At 41.0% G+C, this 17772-nt stretch overlaps 1 protein-coding gene across 1 annotated transcript; it reads right to left on the bottom strand.

The window, feature by feature from the left end:
* Window positions 1-7790: 7790 nt before the first annotated feature.
* Window positions 7791-9289, bottom strand: LOC104088628 (extensin-3-like). Its single transcript, XM_009593338.4, has 2 exons — window positions 8281-9289; window positions 7791-8053 (listed from the first exon to the last, which is right to left on the bottom strand). The coding sequence occupies exon 1, from the start codon at window positions 9258-9260 to the stop codon at window positions 8304-8306; it is 957 nt and encodes a 318-aa protein (XP_009591633.2). The 5' UTR covers window positions 9261-9289; the 3' UTR covers window positions 7791-8053; window positions 8281-8303.
* Window positions 9290-17772: the final 8483 nt, after the last annotated feature.

The following is a 17772-nucleotide window of genomic DNA, read 5'->3' as shown; positions in this document are numbered from 1 at the left end:
GCCATCAACATAACATAATAGCGTCGATATATAATAAATCCCCCAGAACTGGTAAATACATAGTCATGAGCTCTAAAACAGAAATACAAGTCTGAAATGCCAAATAATAATATTGTCTCATTGAAATACAACAGTACAAAATAAAAAGAGATGCCAAGACTATGGCCAAGATGCAGTTGTACCTCATCTCTCCGAAAATAACCCAACAACAAGCCATATCTACTGCGGCTCGGTCTAATACCCGGATCTGCACAATTAAGTACAAAATATAGCATGAGTACAACTGACCCCACGTACTCGGCAAGTATCATAACTAACCTCGGTGAGGTAATAGAAGCAACAATAATAAATGAAACTCGCTAATCACCTGTACAGTTTATAAATTCCAACAAGTACAAAGCAATTATATGATCCAAGTCATGAATCACAGATAAAATCACCTTGGTGCATACAATAACTTAACGTACTCTGCTCAGTCAACAATCTAGCATATAAAGAAGATATACAACAAATTAGGTAAACAACCAAGGAAATTGCAAGTAAAGATGAAATACAATAACCTAGTCAAACTCCGGGAAGCTTTTCCTCAGAATCTCAATAACCAAATCAAACCATTGATCAACTTTCCTCAATCCACGTATACACCATCAAGAAGGAACATGATAGGGTGATCCTAGTGGGGTGGATTCATATCCACACGTTGCACATCGTAGTCACGTGCCATAAATATCAACCGCACTACGTCGTCACGTGCTAATAATGATAATCCGTCCGGTGTGGTCACAAACTCAACATTACAATCCGCCCGTCGTGGTGATATGCTCAATATCACAATCCTCCAGGCGTGGTAACATGCTCAATATCACAATTTGCACGACGTGTTAACGTGCTACCAGTCCAATCCATACCACACAGAAAATAAATATACAAGAATACATGTATATGATCAATGAATATCAAATTTCATACTCCTGTACTGGTATAGCTGATATGCTAAGGTGTATGCATGTGCAAAGTGTACTATCATAGCTCAAGTTAGGCATTTGCATCACGAAAGTAGCAATTATCAGGTTCAATAAGGAGATTAACCTCTATGTAACCTCAAACATGGCTCAAATAGCTCACAATAGTGGTACAAATATAAGAACTACCACAACATGAAACTTAGCAATCAATCCAAGGCATATCATAGCCTAAACACTACCCGGGGCATAAACAATATCTCGGTTCACACACATAGGCTCAATCCCACACATGTGCGCCACCCATAGTATGTAGCTATCAAACATAACTCAAGCAACTAGTGCCTCAACCAAGTTTAGGAAAGATAAAAAATTTCATACTTACGGACTTAACTAGGTAAGAGTTATGAAATCAAAAACCTTCCGAACAAATAGTACAACACATGAGTAATCCGTAAGAGAAACTATAATTTCCATGGCTAATTAAGTAGTGTGCCAAGTTTCTAGAATAGCAAAGCTCGATACTTTACGCAAGTCTAGTCTCAGGATAAAACATGAATTAAAGCATTTGAATAGGTAAGAATAACCCAAGTAACATAGTTAAAGCATGGTGTAAGTCTATGTCTACTCGAAAATAAACAAGAATCTAGTATACACACGGACGCGTGTTACCTTATTCGTGCATAACTCCCATAACACATAACATATAGGAAATAAAGCACTTGTGGGGATAAATTCTTTCTTACAAGGTTAGACATGAGACACTCCTTATTCTGAAATCCAATAATCGGATCCAACACCTCAAACCAATGCCAAATGATCCTAAATTAGCCAAAGAACTTGCAAACAAATCAAAACATATTAAAAATTCGTAATTTAACAATTAGAAACAATCCTCAACCCCACATAAAAATTCAATAAAAATCAACCTTGGGCCCACGCGCCCGGATTCCAAATATTCTCAAAAATAAATATTACTCATAGCACCACGAACTCAAATATATAATTTATTCCAAATTTCATGTCCAATTTCGTGGTCAAATCCCCAAAATTCCAATTACTAGGTTTTCTTTAAAAATTCCACAATTTCTACAAATTTGCATGTTTAAATCCAAATTTAACCCATGTATTTAGCTCACTACAAGTTGGAATGCCTTAACTTGTGATATATGATGAAAATGTCCCTCCAACATCTCCCAAAATTGGCTCAAAATGAGAGAAATGAGATGAAATGACTGAAGACCTGATTTGCAACTTATAAACTGCATAGTCGTTCCTCTTCGCGATCGCGGAAGTACCCCCGCAGTCGCGAAGGCCAAATATTCTGCTGCTAAAAGTCCCCCACACGAACGCGAGAAGGGGCCCGCGAACGCGATGCCTTACCAGGCCTGCTTTACACAAATGCGACTGTACCTTCGCGAGCATGAAGGCCAAACCTCATGACCCAGTTTTTTTCTTCACAAACGCGACCTCCTTGTTGTGAACCCGAAGCACCACTGCCACAAGCCCTCGTGAATGAGACTCACCCAGCATGAACACACAGACAAATGGCCCCCAGCACAATTGCTTCATCGCGAACGCATGCTTCCCACCGCGTTTGCGAAGTTCAACACCAGAACGAACAACCAACAACGATATTGTCCAAAACCATCCTGAAACCCACTCGAGGCCCCCCAAACTCCGTTCAATCATACAAACCAGTTGATAGCCTCATCTTTGCCCCGTGCCTTCTCATTTGACTTCTCCTTGGAAACTTGAGCCTCGTTGAACATGGACTCTGTATGAGACGGCGATTCCGCGATGTCAATGACACCGACTATTTCCCTCGAGGCAGGGATAACTTCTCGGGGGGGCGCAACTTTTGATTTTCCTTCTGGATCTTGAGCTAAAGAGGGATCGGCCTCTCGGCCACCTTCTCCAGTTACCGCATGTTCTTCTTCGTCAATGGTCGACCCATGGGGGACGAACTCTAGTTCATCATCTTCAGGGTAATCCCTGAGCCGGTAGAGGGAGTTGGAGTCTGGTACCCAACTTGTGTTCTCTTCTTGTTTTTTTTCCAGACCCGGACATTTACTCTCTTCTTCCTGGCCTCGGCGTCCGGGGAACTATAAGATTTCCTCTTTTTCCTCTTTTTATCCTCCTATGCAGCAGCTACATGCTGTCCCAAAGCAGAGGGTTTAGCAAGAGAGGACAGAGCCTCGTCCTTGTCCAATGGATGAAACTTAGTGGTCTTGGGCAACCTGTACAAGAGAAAGGACTTAGTAGAAATAAAGGTTGAGTATGAAAGTAGACTTGTTCAGGAGAAGCACTCACAATGGGACCAGACCTCCCACTTACCCTTTGAAAGTTTGCACCATTCGCGCTCAAAATATGATATTTGTTTGCAGATTCACTCGATCCACTCCTTGAAGTGAGGGACTACGTTGGGAAACCACTGCACGGTGATAGGAACAGGCAATTATAAAAAGAACAAAAGAAATTTGAAGTACTCAGGAAGGAAAGAAACTTACGTGCTGAGTTCCACTTTTCATGGAACAGTAAAAATTCGGGGGGAATGAGGTCTTCCGTTTTCACCCGAACAAATCTCCCCTCCCAACCATGATCCCGATCTTCATCGATGATCGAGAATGGAGCTTTACTCGCTTGATGGATGAGCTTGATTAAACCCCCTCAGAAAACTTAGGAACGTAGAGACGAAGTAGGTGGTCGATGGTAAATCGAGGTGCTTCGGTGTTATTGGCAAAATGGAGGAGGAGGCTTACGATCCTCCTAAAGGACGGGTGAATCTGCTCAAGGCAGACCTCGTACCTTTTGCAAAAACTGAGAATTATAGGATCCACCGGGGCAAGCGTGAATGGGTAAGTGTAAACACTTAGGTACCCTTCCACATGAGTGGTAATGTCCTCATCGGGATCAGAGATTACCACTTCATTGCCCTACCAGTTGCAGTCCTCCCGAACTGTAGGGAGTGTATCCTCGATAACTGAGCAGATGTACCTCCATAACCCCTCGCCTTGGTCTTGTTGACTAGAGGCTTTCTCGACTTTGAAGTCATTTTCAATGGAGCAGCCTCCGGGGATGAAGCTCTTCAAGGGAGGTTCCGTGACCACCTCAGGCACGACCACCTCGGCATCCATGGATGGGTTGGAAGTTGAAGGGACGGTTTGTTGAGGCACAGATTTGGAAGTCTTTGCCATCAGATTCTAAGATATATGAAGATTTAAAGGTGGGGATGAAGATTTGAAGGTAAGGATGAAGATTTGAAGATAATGATGAAGGTATGAAGGTCAGATTTGAAGATGAAAATATGAAGGTCTGGAAAACAATGTATGAAGGTTTGAAGGAGTTAAGAATAAGTGAAGAATTCATGGGTAGATTAAGGAGTTCTGGAATGGGAAAGTAAAAAAGTAAAAAAAGGACCGATGCTTTTATAGAGAAGGGGTAATCAATGCGTGTCGTTTTGCATTCGGGGACGTTCAACCGGCGGCTGACACAAATTCGAAGTCAGAACGACGCAACTGATGGGACATTTCACTGACCTGTCAACTCGGTTGTAGCGTACGGAAGAAGGAACCGGGGTTAATTTATCGCTTTACGTCGCTTCGATAAATCTACTCTCCGAGAAATGAAGGGACTATCTGTATACAGGTAAAATCAGGGCTAGAGTTTTCCCCGATTCCCCGATGAGGAAATGAAGGGGAAGCACAGCTCGACATGATTATAATCAAGACCCAAAGACCCCTCGTATCGAAACCCATGAGATATGAACGATGTATCTGGGATCAGGCACGGTGAACTAACGAACCCAGACCAAGTATAGTTTTTGGACCTCGAAAAACACGGAGAACGGTTATGCATGGCGAATATGGGCTATGATATTCGCCCTCAACCGGATATTACCGCGCAAATCCCTTCCGATATCAACTGCGGATCGACATTTATCGAAAAAACAAAAATTTTACCTTATTTAGACTTGTATTAAGACTGAAATTCTCCTATTATATAAAGGGGAAGGTTTATTTTATTTTGACACAATGTGACACAAATCAAAGCAATAAAAGTGTATTTTTGTCTTCTAGCTATTGTTCAAAGTGTTCTTCATTTGTTCTCTTATTTATTCATGATCGAGCATGTATCGAGGGTCTGATCGAGGATAAATTAATGTTCAACCTAAGATCTGGCTTGATCATCACATTGCGATTGGTTTGATCATTTATTTTATCTCTAACTTATACATGTTGTTCTTAATCATTCGTATTGAATCAAATCACATATCTTTTAAACCGCATATAAATTTAATTGTTACTCATTTTTTAGAGTAAACACATATAATATTAGACAATTGATCAAATTAACTTTTGAAAAGTGCAAAGTCTCTAGCGTTTAAGGATTGAGTAGAAAAGAACATTTGGATAATTCTTTAGCACTACATTCATGATATAATTTAAATTTTAGCAGTTATACTTTTAAAGTTTTTTTATTATCTTATGATATGGTATTTATATAAAATGTAAAAGCTATCCTAATTTTTTGGTTTGATTCAGCCTGTTTTAATAATATTTTGGGCACCTTTATCTAGAAAAACGAAATCAAACTATAGCAATATTAAGACACCACGTTTTGGGAAATCCCTCCCTCGTTTGCTCTATGTGCTTTCAAAGTAGGGATGGGTATCGGTCGGTTCGGTTCGGTTTGTAAAATTTCGGTTCGGTTAATTTGGTTTTCGGTTTGTGATTTTAATAACCAAAATCGAACCATAATAATTTCGGTTCGGTTTGGTTTAATCAATTTGATTTTCGGTTTAGCCATGGCAAAAATAGTACAAAACAACGAAAATAGATTACTTTTTGCCGCCGATGCAAGTGCTTCTACTGTCAATACAAAGAGGACATTTGACCTAATTCAACCCCAAAAGTTAGACATGATTACCCAAAATCAAATGAAATGGGACAATAGTTTGTAACATTTCGGATGTGTAACTGTAGCAGGCAAATAAGGAAGAACCTAAAGTATAAGAAGGTAATTTCACGGTTGTCGCACCTACTATTCATAAGTTCTCCATGCAGCCTTGATTTCTTCCTTGCTCTCCTTGTGGGCATTTCTTTAAAACTTTACCGAAAGTTTTCCATATTGTTCCCTTTCCTCTTTCAATATTTTAGGTAAACAAGAAAAAGATTTTCATTTTATATGTCAAGTGCTTATCATTTTAACATCTGTTATTGCTCATGTTAGGCATATATTTTACGCTGAAAAAGCAAAGAGGTGATCTCAAGCACCAATGGACAAGAGGAGAACCAGATACTGAAATTCAGTTTTTCGGGTAAACCGAAAATCGAACCATTAAAACCGATCACCGAACCAAACATCTAATGTATTAAAATTATAAACCGCAAACTGATCGAATAAATTGAAAAACAGAAACCGAATAAATCGATTTTTTCGGTTCGATCAGTTTTTTCGGTTCGGTCGGTATTATGCTTTCAGGTTGTTTAATAACTAATAACTGGCTTTAATTTTTTATAATTATGAAATACCGCCTTTTCTCAGCAAAAAAGAAAAAGAAAAGAAGGGTATATGAAAATATGGACAGTGGGTGAGCAGTGAGCTAGTATTCGCCATCTTTGGCTAGACCGATTCATTTATAGTTTAAGAAGTTTCTAAATATGATACCATTATCCTAAATATAGAAGTAATAATGATTGTATTGGTACTTTCTGTTTACTAACTTATTATCCTATTTCCTGAATATGATACTATTTACGTAGAATAGCTATTGGATGGTTCAAGCTCGGCGATCCTACTAAGACCATCTCCCACCCTTCTTCCTTTTGTCCTCCAATATAGAGTAATAGTTTTTTTTTGGTAAGGACTCTGGTGAGCACTTTGTGCGTACTGGGTAAACTTTTCCGTGTAATAACTTGCAAACTACACGGCGGATGTAAACCGCACTAGGCAACCCCTGTGCGACAGGCTCAACCCAGGATGGATTGAGGGAAAAATCGATCTCAGGTCATCCATAAATGACCGCCCTCCAAACCAACTGGACAACCCCGAAGGGTTAAAATGGAGTAAAGTTACTCCAATCATTACTCCATTTTTACTCCAAAAAGGAATAGTTCATTTTATATTCTTCTCTCTTCAATATTATATTGTTATCTTTTATTTAATTTTTATTTTCTGATTTCCATTAAAAAAAATTCTATCTTTTTTATACTTGCGCCATTCATTTTTTGAGATGATTATATATTTTTTGTACAATTATAACTTATAATAAAATTAACTTACAATTTTACATAAAAATAATAAATACACGAAAATTAATTTATCAAAATTATACGCCAAAGTTAAGATATAAAATTCTATTATAAAGATATTATATAAACATAATTAGGTATATAAAGAGATATATTAAAAGAGTTAAATAATAAAAATAATAATAAAGTAAAAATGAATAGTAAAGGAGTAGCGCTCCAAATTTTAAAGAGTTAAATTCACTAACACTCTTAAAGATTTTATGTCCAACTTCATATTGAATAGTATTAAGTAATCCATTCTCCGTACACTGCCAGATGGAGCCGGAGTACTTTAATTTGCTAGGTCTAGCGACATCAATTTTAAAATAGTCATAACTATAGAAATAATTCCACTACAAAAAGAGATAAATCTACGTTAAATTTTTTTCAGGAAAAAAAAAAAGAAGTTTCTAATCATCGTGTTTTACTGGATCACTCCCTGGCCCTCTCCTAAAATGGTTTGATTTAAAGAAAATCAAATAAGAAAAAGAGAAAACAAAAGGCTACTTAGAGAGAGGAGGAGAAAATTAACACGTATAATAATATAACTAACTTTATTCATCTCATAATCTCTGCATTTTGCAAGGAGATCGAAACTGAACAAAACATACACAAAGACAGAAATAAAATATAAAATATAGGGTACAAACAATATCAATAGCTTAGACAACATGAAGCTACAAAAGAAGTTCGCCTCCTATGGAGGCTTATTATTTACGCATTTTTTCTTCTTCTTCTTTTCTCATTACCTCTCGAAAATGGAAAAAGCCTTTCTTTTAGCTCAACATTCTGCGCTTCCTGCATAAGAATATACATTATATGATTAGTTCTTAGTAATATCAAAAGATACTGAAAATTCTGAACAGCTGGTGACTGATAAATGAAGATAAGAAAATAAGAAGCAAAGAGTGCAGTTCTTTATAAATTATATTATATTAATGTTTTGCATGAAGACAGTTATGCAATTTGCTTTGCATTCTTGAGATATCATTATGAAAATGTCTTCAATAATTTGGCTTTATTACCTCCAACTTTGTGATGTCACTTCTTAGTAATGGTAGGGAGGAGGAGGAGAAGCGTAAACATAGGGGTGGTGTGGTGGGGGAGACTTGTAGACTGGAGTTGGCGGTGGAGGAGACTTATAAACTGGTGCAGGATGATACGGTGTTGGTGAAGGATAGTATGGCTTCTTTGGTGGTGGTGGTGACTTGTAAACTGGAGTTGGTGGTGGCGGGGACTTGTAAACTGGGGTATATGGAGGATAGTATGGCTTCTTGGGTGGTGGTGGTGACTTGTAAACGGGAGTTGGTGGTGGTGGCGACTTATAAACCGGGGTGTGTGGGGGATAGTATGGCTTCTTGGGTGGTGGTGGTGACTTGTAAACGGGAGTTGGTGGTGGTGGTGACTTGTAAACGGGAGTGTGTGGAGGATAGTATGGCTTTTTGGGTGGTGGTGGCGACTTATAAACTGGAGTGTGTGGGGGATAGTATGGCTTCTTGTGTGGTGGTGGTGACTTGTAAACGGGAGTTGGTGGTGGTGGCGACTTGTAAACCGGGGTGTGTGGGGGATAGTATGGCTTCTTGGGTGGTGGTGGTGACTTGTAAACGGGAGTTGGTGGCGGTGGTGACTTGTAAACGGGAGTGTGTGGGGGATAGTATGGCTTCTTGGGTGGTGGTGGCGACTTATAAACTGGAGTGTGTGGAGGGTAATATGGCTTCTTGGGTGGTGGTGGTGATTTGTAAACCGGAGTTGGTGATGGTGGCGACTTGTAAACTGGAGTGTGTGGAGGGTAGTATGGCTTCTTGGGTGGTGGTGGAGACTTATATACAGGGTGGTGGGGTGGTGATGGATAGACATGCACTGGTGGAGGAGGAGACTTGTAGAGGTATGATTTCTTAGGTGGTGGTGGAGATGAGTATTGATAATTTGCTGAGCTTTCAGAAGCTAAGCTCAGTGACACTAAAACAACTAAAAGAGAGGCAAATAGAGAGGCCATTTTCCCCATCTTTGAAACAAATGAGAAAAGTTGTTGTCCTCTTAAGCTTTACTCCGAACTCTTTATATAGCTTTCAATTATACAATTACCCTTTTCAAGATTTTCATAAATGAAGGTAAAAGTCTCACTAGATTACTTAAAACCTACCAAAGTAAAAAAGCTAGAGTATGCATTTTGATTTGGTTTTGTCATGTTGTCGGCTCAAATTGACTTGAGTTGGTATACTTTTTTTGTTCGATAGAGGCTGCAAGCTAAGCATAGCTGGAATTAATAAACTATTATGGCAGCTATACTATTTCTGATGCAATAATTCAAAGAGAAAAGTCTCCTTTTACTTTCTATCTTTTTATACTGTACTGAAGCTTTGAAAAACAAGTGTGGATGCCTCAACTTTGCACGATTTCAGTTGCAGAAATCTGAGCAGATAGCTTTTTTATATATCTCTTTTAACTTTAATTAATGTTCTATTCACATGTATGACTAATTTCAAAAAGAAAAACTATGAAACTTGACATTTACTACGGAAATCACAAAGAGTGAAATTAACTCACTTGTATCAGACATTGATAAATTGAGTAAAGTTAATATTCAATCATGATTAGTGTCGATCCTTGTGTCGCTCTAAAAGGCTTTATATGTAAATGATTTCCAGTACAGTAAATTAAGTTAAATTCTTCTTGTATGATTAATGCTTCTAGTGAAGAATCGGACATGGATCGGATCGGATGACTCAGTTCAGCTTTGAACAAGTTAAGTTTTTCACTTGATGTTGAAGAGTTGATGTAGTTTATGGCATTCTGGTGCAGAAACATAGGTGTACAACTTCTGACTGATTAAGCACATGTACTCAAGAAGCATGTACAGGATCTTTTAGTCTAGCCTCTCTAGCTATAAAAATAGTCCGGGAATAGTAGAGAAATTAAACACAATACATCATATTAAGAGATATGATTCAAGAACCAAATTCATGGTTATTTTTCAATCAACTTATAAGAATCAATAATTTAACTTAGCGTTTGACCAGAAAGTGTAACTTTCGGCTAAAATATTAAATTTCAGTAATATTGGGTTAAATCTAGTTAAAGATAATAACTTTAGATGCAAGTCTTGAAAATATGTGGGAGATGGGGACAGATCCCGTAAAAGATTGATGATAATAAGTATAAAATATCCTTAAAGTTTGAGCAACAATAGAGGTGTAACTAGCAAAAATAACAATAAATAGCATTTAAGTAAATCAGAGAAATGATTCAACCAACAATGGATGGATTGGACGAATGTTTCTCCTAACAATGATGAATGACAGATAGATCCACGATTTGCTTGATCAATCCTCGGATCTGGTGGAAAGATGTGGAATAATATGAGCAAGAATCTTGATAAAAAGGTAATCTTTGTATATTTGCAAAAGAGATAGAATCTTCTTCTCAAAAAGTGTTCTTATCGAATGAATATTACATGTCTTTATTCCCTTTTCTTTTTTCCTTATATATTTGACACATATCCCTAGCAAACCCTAGTAATACATCTAATATCCTATTTTGAAAATTAGTTGTTACTGTTCTTTACACGATGCTCGACTTCGGTCATGGTTGACATTTCGGCCACGAATCTTGTTTCTCCCTGGTCGAGCTCGACCGACTCTTTCCTTAATATTGTATTACGTTAGATATCCTTAGGCCAGATTTTGGCATATACAGTTAGTCCCTCCACCTATTAAGGCCGACCCCAGACGGCCATGATGAGCGGAGTTTGTTTATCCTGGTTGGCAAAATTGGGCGAGCAAGTCGAGTAGTGGCGTTTTAGATGAGGTGACAACATGACCTTTCGTGAACCGCAAACTTTGGGGTCGCATTATTTTAGAATGACGTCATGACATCATGCGTCATTATGGAGTATTTTTCCAATGCTTTGCATCGTTTCTCGTGCCTTTACCGTTTCGATACCTGTGCTGGGTAATGATGGCCTGATTTCTTGGTCCTGACGCTTGAACTCTTGTAAATAAGGACATGAGACCATTCGTTTGTGTTTTAAATATTCTTAATATCGAATCTTTGTGTCTTCTTCTCAATTTTTCATATTGAATCCTTTCTTTTTTTTTTACTTCGTTATCGCGTATCCACTCTCCTGATTCTGGTGATTCCATTTGCTTTCAACACTCCTGTACTTAAAACATATTCTCTAGAAAATATGTTAACGTACCCTCTGGTTCCTACATGGCAACTGACCTTATCCCTTTGGCGGTGCGTATGCCTCCTCATGGCGATAGTGTTTCTGTTGCCATTGAAGACGAGAATTTCCCTTCGGTGGAGGAAATAATCCCTCGTAGTGAAAAAGTTAGGTCCGACTTTTCGAAGATGCCTGAGGACGACCCTGAGGTCTCGGAATCGACGATGAAAGAGGTCGATCTCGTTGAGCTTAGGGCAAAGTTCAAAATCCCTGCCCATATCGATCTGATCCCAGCGGGGCGCGATGTGGTACAAATACACCGCCCTGGATATTGTGTGTTCTATGCGTATCGTTTCTACGTTGGCTATTCCTTTCCCCTTCTCCCATTGGCGGAGGAATTTTGCCGATATTACAGCATTTGTCCGTCCCAACTCTCTCCATACATCTACAAGCATATCCGCATGTTGACGAAATATGCGGAGTTGGCCGGGGTCGGGGTCACACTTCACCACCTGATGCATCTCTTCGCCCGAGTTTCTATAGGGGGACGATAATGCACCTTCGCCACAAAGGAAGTAAATGTCTGGTGGTGAATATGGACGACAAGGCAAATCGCTAGTTCTGGCTCAACTTCTTTTTTGTCAAGACCGAGGACGTGGTGGCCAACGTGCACGGATTCCCTAAGACTTGGAATTACGCCCGTAAATATCCATTTTTTGTTAAGAGTTTGTTCTGCATGTTTTAGTCGTAGTCTGACATTCAGTCCTTTCTTCGTGCAGCCGAGACTACGCCCTCTCCTTTGGTCGAGGACATTCAAGACTGGGTCAGCCAGATTCTGCCTCACACAGTGGGGATTCGTGAATGGCCAGCCTTTCTCAAGAAGTTCGGGCCTACGTCTTCCGCGACCGGTTAGTTCATCTATATATATATATATATATACTGTTTTGACCTCATAGTCGTTTGCTCGTTATAGTTTTGTATAGGAAGTGACTATCTTTTGATCTTTCTTTTTCAGTCCAAGGATCATCGAGGAGACCGAGGGCTCCTGCTCCTGCATTTTGTAAGAGGAAGGTTGCTTCTTCTTTGGAGTCTGTTCTTGTTATAACCGTGACCAGTCCTGCCCGGTTGTCTGCTTGTGTTCCTTCTTCTGTCATGGCTAGGTTTGCTCGTTTGTCGACTACATATGCTGCAGAAATCCCTACTTCCCCTTTGAATCATCTAGTAGATGAGGACGATGAAGAGGAATCGTCGTCGAATGGTGGCAACTTGCCTCCCTGCAAGAAGAGATCAATGGACGTCGGTAAAGGAGCTATCCGGGCAGTGAATTTGGTGATGGGGGATTTCGGCGTCCGAGAAACGGCGACCATAGAAATTGAAGATGATGCCGAATTAATGCCCGTGATTCCGCCATCATCTGAAGCCGAAGAGGGCACGTCTCTCCCTGAGACCGTGATGGAATTTGAAGAGCCATCGGCGAGAACCCCTAACGACTTACTGCAGGATGAGCCATCGGTCTCGCGCCCGGCCAAGGATCCTTCTTCGAGGGCCGAGATAAAAGGAAAATGCGTAGCCTGGGAAGGTTATGAGATGGGCTCTGATATAGATGCCTAGGAGGTGAGGATAATGGGAGAGGCGCTTACCCGACTTGAGGTGACATTGGAGGGGACCACGCGGACTATTGCAATCCCCATGTATCGGGATTTGCTGGTTGACACGGAGGACGTGGTCCCTTCTCTTGGTCCCTTATGTTCTAACATGGTCCCTTCTCTTGGTCCCCTCTATTCTAACGTGGTCCCTTCTCTTGATCTGTTGCTAGGAGCATAGTCGGCCTCGCTCTTAGGGTAAGTTTTTTGATCCCTCTTCATTTTTTTATGTCGACTTCAAAGCTTCGTTCTTACTCTTCATTTTTTGTTTCTCTTTCTTTAAGACTGTAATTTTGGAGATTGAAAGCGCTGGCGAGAGGAGAGGCGTAAGTCTATTTTTCAGAAGATGGAGCAGAAGTATCGTGAATACTATAACAAGCACCGCGAGATCTACAGACGGTTCGGTGAGAGCGGCAATTTCTATGCTCTCCAAGATGAACTGAAGGAGAAGGATGACGAGTTGGTATAAGTCATCAAAAAATACAACGTTCTTGAGGGGGCGTTAAGGGACAAAGAATAAAAGCTTGAGGTGAGCAAGGGGGTCGAGGCTCAATGTGCCTATCTTCAAGCCTATGTGGTCTTATTGCGCACCGAGATCGAGGAGTGTCAACTCAAAGCGAACGCTCTGAGTGGTGAGGTCGCTGAGAAGGTAGCGGATTTAGAGAAGGCGGAGTTGGCCCGGTTAGGGACTGCAAGGAAAGCGGAGGCTTTGGAGATCGTGATCCGCATTCTTCGTTCTGAGCAGAAGAGTGCTCTGGAGATGGCCACGCTCATTTAGGAGCGGCTTGAAGAACGGATAGGGGAGCTGGAAAAAAGCGGCTTCGGGCCTTTATGATGGAGTTGCTGCTCTCGAGGCCGAGAAGGCACAGTTATTGGCTGAGTCATCTTCTTCCCGTACTTCTGCTATTCCCGATGTTCCGCGGGATTTTTACGTTGAATGGATTTACGTCGAGGCCCAACTGGATATATTTAGAGATATGATGGGGGTGGGAACTATTTCAGAGGCCGACTTCGAGGATGCTCTTGTTAAGACACGTAGAGCTCGGGTTGCTTGTTGCTATGATCCCACTACACCAAAGGCCGGTGATGTCGAGGGTGCGGATGTGGATCTAATTGAATATAATTCCTGGTATGAGGATGAGTGTCCCACTGGAGATGGCGAAGAGGCAGATGGAGATGGCCTAGGAGATCAAGTCGATGGCGTTGTTGGGCCACGTGGCAATTAGTTGTTTTTTCTTTCCTTCGTTATTTTTAGCAGCAGACTTGTGTAATTTTTGTGGGCGTATTTTCGAGCCTTTGAAAAAAATATTCAAAGTATGAAATGCTAGTTCTGTTACTCGTACCTGACTCTTTTTCTTCTATTCGGGTTTGTATGCTTTTTTGATTTTGTTGCTTGGTTGACCTAGTCATAATAACTTTGTTCAAGTAGGTTGAACGAGGTTGAAACAAATTTTTATGTTTGATTATGGCCGAGGGCCAATAGGTGTTGGTTTGAACGAGGTCGAACACATCGCATGTTAATTTATGGTCGAGGGCCGATTAGGTGTCAATTCGAACGAGGTCGAATATAATCTATATTTAGTTATGGCCGAGGTCCGACTAGGTGATGATTCGAACGAGCGGAATAGGTGTTGATTCGAACGAGGTCGAATATAACCTATATTTAGTTATGGTCAAGGGTGGAATAGGTGTTGATTCGAACGAGGTTGAATATAACCTATATTTAGTTATGGTCGAGGGGCGACTAGGTGTTGATTCGAACGAGGTCGAATATAACCTATATTTAGTTATGGCCGAGGGTCGATTAGGTGTTAATTCGAACGAGGTCGAATATCACCTATATTTAGTTATGGTCGAGGGCCGATTAGGTGTTGATTCAAACGAGGTCGAATATAACCTATATTTGGGGAGAACAGAAATAAACTTCATGTATTTTTGCTTTGTTCATATACTTGGAGAGATTTACATATTTTTCGGGCGCTCGCTGGCCTTTCAGTCCCAATCTCAGTCTATCTAGTCCCTTCATTGATCGAACTGGAAAAGTATTGAGAGGTCGAGCAATGAACTAGCTGTCTAGTGCCTTCGTCTGTGCGCACTTCAATCCTAAAGTATCCCCGTCATCGCCTCGTTAAAAACCTCCTCAAGAAAACCCAATTGGGGCAAAACTCGAGTGAGGTAAAAAGAGTGCGGCTTTGGGGACATCATCCTTTAAAAGTTGAAGTACTTGAGGTGTATAATATTCCAGTTGTTTAGTAGTCGCTTACCTTCCATTGTATCAAGTGTGAATGACTTTTTGTTTGCTGTTGCCGTGATTTTGTAGGGGTCGTCCCAGTTTGTTCCTAGTTTTCCTTCCCACAGGTATTTGCTTGCTTGTGTTTTGACTTTAAGCACGTAGTCCCCGATTTTGAGTTTCTTGATCTTTGCCTTTTTGTTATAATAGCGTTTTGTTTGTTGCTTTTGGGCAACCATTCTCACGTAGGTCATATCTCTTTGTTCCTCAACTTTGTTGAGTTCCTACATTCTATTGTCATCGTTCTAGGGTCCGCTTTCGCGGGAGTATCTTAGACTAGGCTCCCCGACCTCGACCGGTATTACTGCATCAGTCCCATAGACTAACGAGTATGGCGTTTCTCCTGTGCCTGTCTTTGGCGTTGTTCGGTAGGCCCAGAGTACTTCTAGCAATATTTCTGGGCACAGTCCCTTGGCGTCTTCAAGTTTATTCTTCTTGATGTTCAGTATTTACTTGTTGTAGGATTCCACTTGCCTGTTTCCTGTGGGGTGGTAAGGCGTTGAAAGTATTCTTTTGATGTGCCATTTTTCAAAAAATTGGCGACCTTCTTTCCTGTAAATTGGGCTCCGTTGTCGCAGCTGATTTCTTTAGGGTGACCGAAACCGCATATGATGTTTTTCCATATGATCACTTCATGTTAGCGTATTTGGGAGAATGCTCCTGCTTCCACCCATTTTGAGAAATAGTCAGTTAAAACCAAGAGAAATCGTACGCTACCTCGTCCTGCTGGGAGGGGGCCCACGATGTCCATTCCCCATTTGATGAACGGCTAAGGGGAAGTTACTGAGTGTAGGTGTTCGCCTACTTGGTGGATAATTGGGGCGTACTTCTGGCATTTCTCTCATTGTTTCACGAAATTTGCGGCCTCTTTTTTCATGGTGGGCCAGTAATACCCTGCCCTTATGAGGCATCTGACTAAAGATCCATTGCCGGAGTGAGCTCCATAGTGGCATTTCTGTACTTCTTCAAGGATACGCCACATCTGATTTGGGCATAAATATTTCGCCAGAGGGCCTCCATATGTCCTTTTGTACAGGTCGTTGTGAATGATGTTGTATCTGGCTGCTTGCATTTGCAACTTCTTGGCCTCTTTTTTATCGTTAGGGAGTACGTCGTCCTGCAAATATGTAATAATATGGTTGCGCCAATCCCAAGTCAGGTTTATGGTTCTTACCTCGATTTGATCTATCGACGAGTTGAGGAGGTAGACCATATTTGTTTATCCGGTTGTAATGTTTTTGGTGGTTGCGGCTAATTTGGCGAGGCTATCCGCCTTGGTGTTCTATGCTCGGGGGATCTTGTCAAGTTGACATTGGTCGAACTCGGGTTGTAGGTTGCAGATTTCGGTCTGGTACTTTTGTAACCTTTGCTCTTTGATTTGGAAAGTCCCCGTAACTTGGTTGCCCACGAGTTGAGAATCGCAGCGCAATCTGGGCCGTTTTGCCTCGTATTTGAGTGCTAGTCTCAGACCTACAATTACGACCTCATACTCGGCCTCGTTGTTAGTCATGTCTGGGTATCATATGGACTCGCAAATCACTTTGCATGTTGGGACTTCGAGTATGAGTCCCAACCCAGATCCTGATACGTTAGACACGCCAATGGTGTACAGGACCCAGAGGTCTTGTGTTTGGGGACAAGCATGGACAGCTTCTTTTTCAACTTCGTGCATTATTTTTGCACTGAAGTCGGCGACGAAGTCTGCAAGGACTTGTGACTTTATCGTCGTTTGCGGCCGATATGTAATATCGTGCTCGCTCAGCTCGATGGCCCATTTGGCCAACCTTCCCGATAGCTTGGGTTTATGTAAAATGCTTCTTAAGGGGAAAGTCGTTACGGCCGAGATGGGGTGGCATTGTAAATACAGTTTAAGCTTTCATGAAGCTACGACTAAGGCTAGAGCCAGTTTTTCATGATGTGGGTATCTTGTCTCGGCATCGACTAATGTTTTGCTAATGTAATAGATGGGAGATTGTGTACCTTTATTTTCTTGGACGAGGACTACGCTCACAGCTACTTCGGACACAGCGAGATAGACGGGGAGGGGTTGTCCCGGTTCTGGCTTTTAAAGAAACGGTGGCGAGAACAGGTACAACTTTAACTCCTTCAGGGCTTGGACGCACTCAGAGGTCCATTGGAATTCGTTCTCCTTTTTGAGTACGCCGAAGAACTTACGGCACTTATCAGAGGATCATGAAATGAACCTCGAAACGGCGACGATACGGCCAGTCAACCTCTAGACCTGTTTTTTGGTGGTTAATTGCTCTAGTATTCCTTCGATTGCCTTGATTTGGTCGGGATTGACCTCGATACCTCGTTGTGACACTAGGAAACCCAAGAATTTTCCTGAGGCCACGCTGAATGCACATTTTTTAGGGTTCAGTTTCATGTCATATTTCCTGAGTATGTTGAAGGCTTC

This window comes from Nicotiana tomentosiformis, chromosome 4 (genome assembly GCF_000390325.3).
Source record: "Nicotiana tomentosiformis chromosome 4, ASM39032v3, whole genome shotgun sequence".
Taxonomy (NCBI): domain Eukaryota; kingdom Viridiplantae; phylum Streptophyta; class Magnoliopsida; order Solanales; family Solanaceae; genus Nicotiana; species Nicotiana tomentosiformis.
This window is presented reverse-complemented; position numbering and strand designations above follow the sequence as displayed.

What these genes read in the sequence shown, in the direction of transcription:
- LOC104088628 (XM_009593338.4), bottom strand. Translation starts at nt 9,260, where the DNA reads ATGGGGAAAATGGCCTCTCTATTTGCCTCTCTTTTAGTTGTTTTAGTG.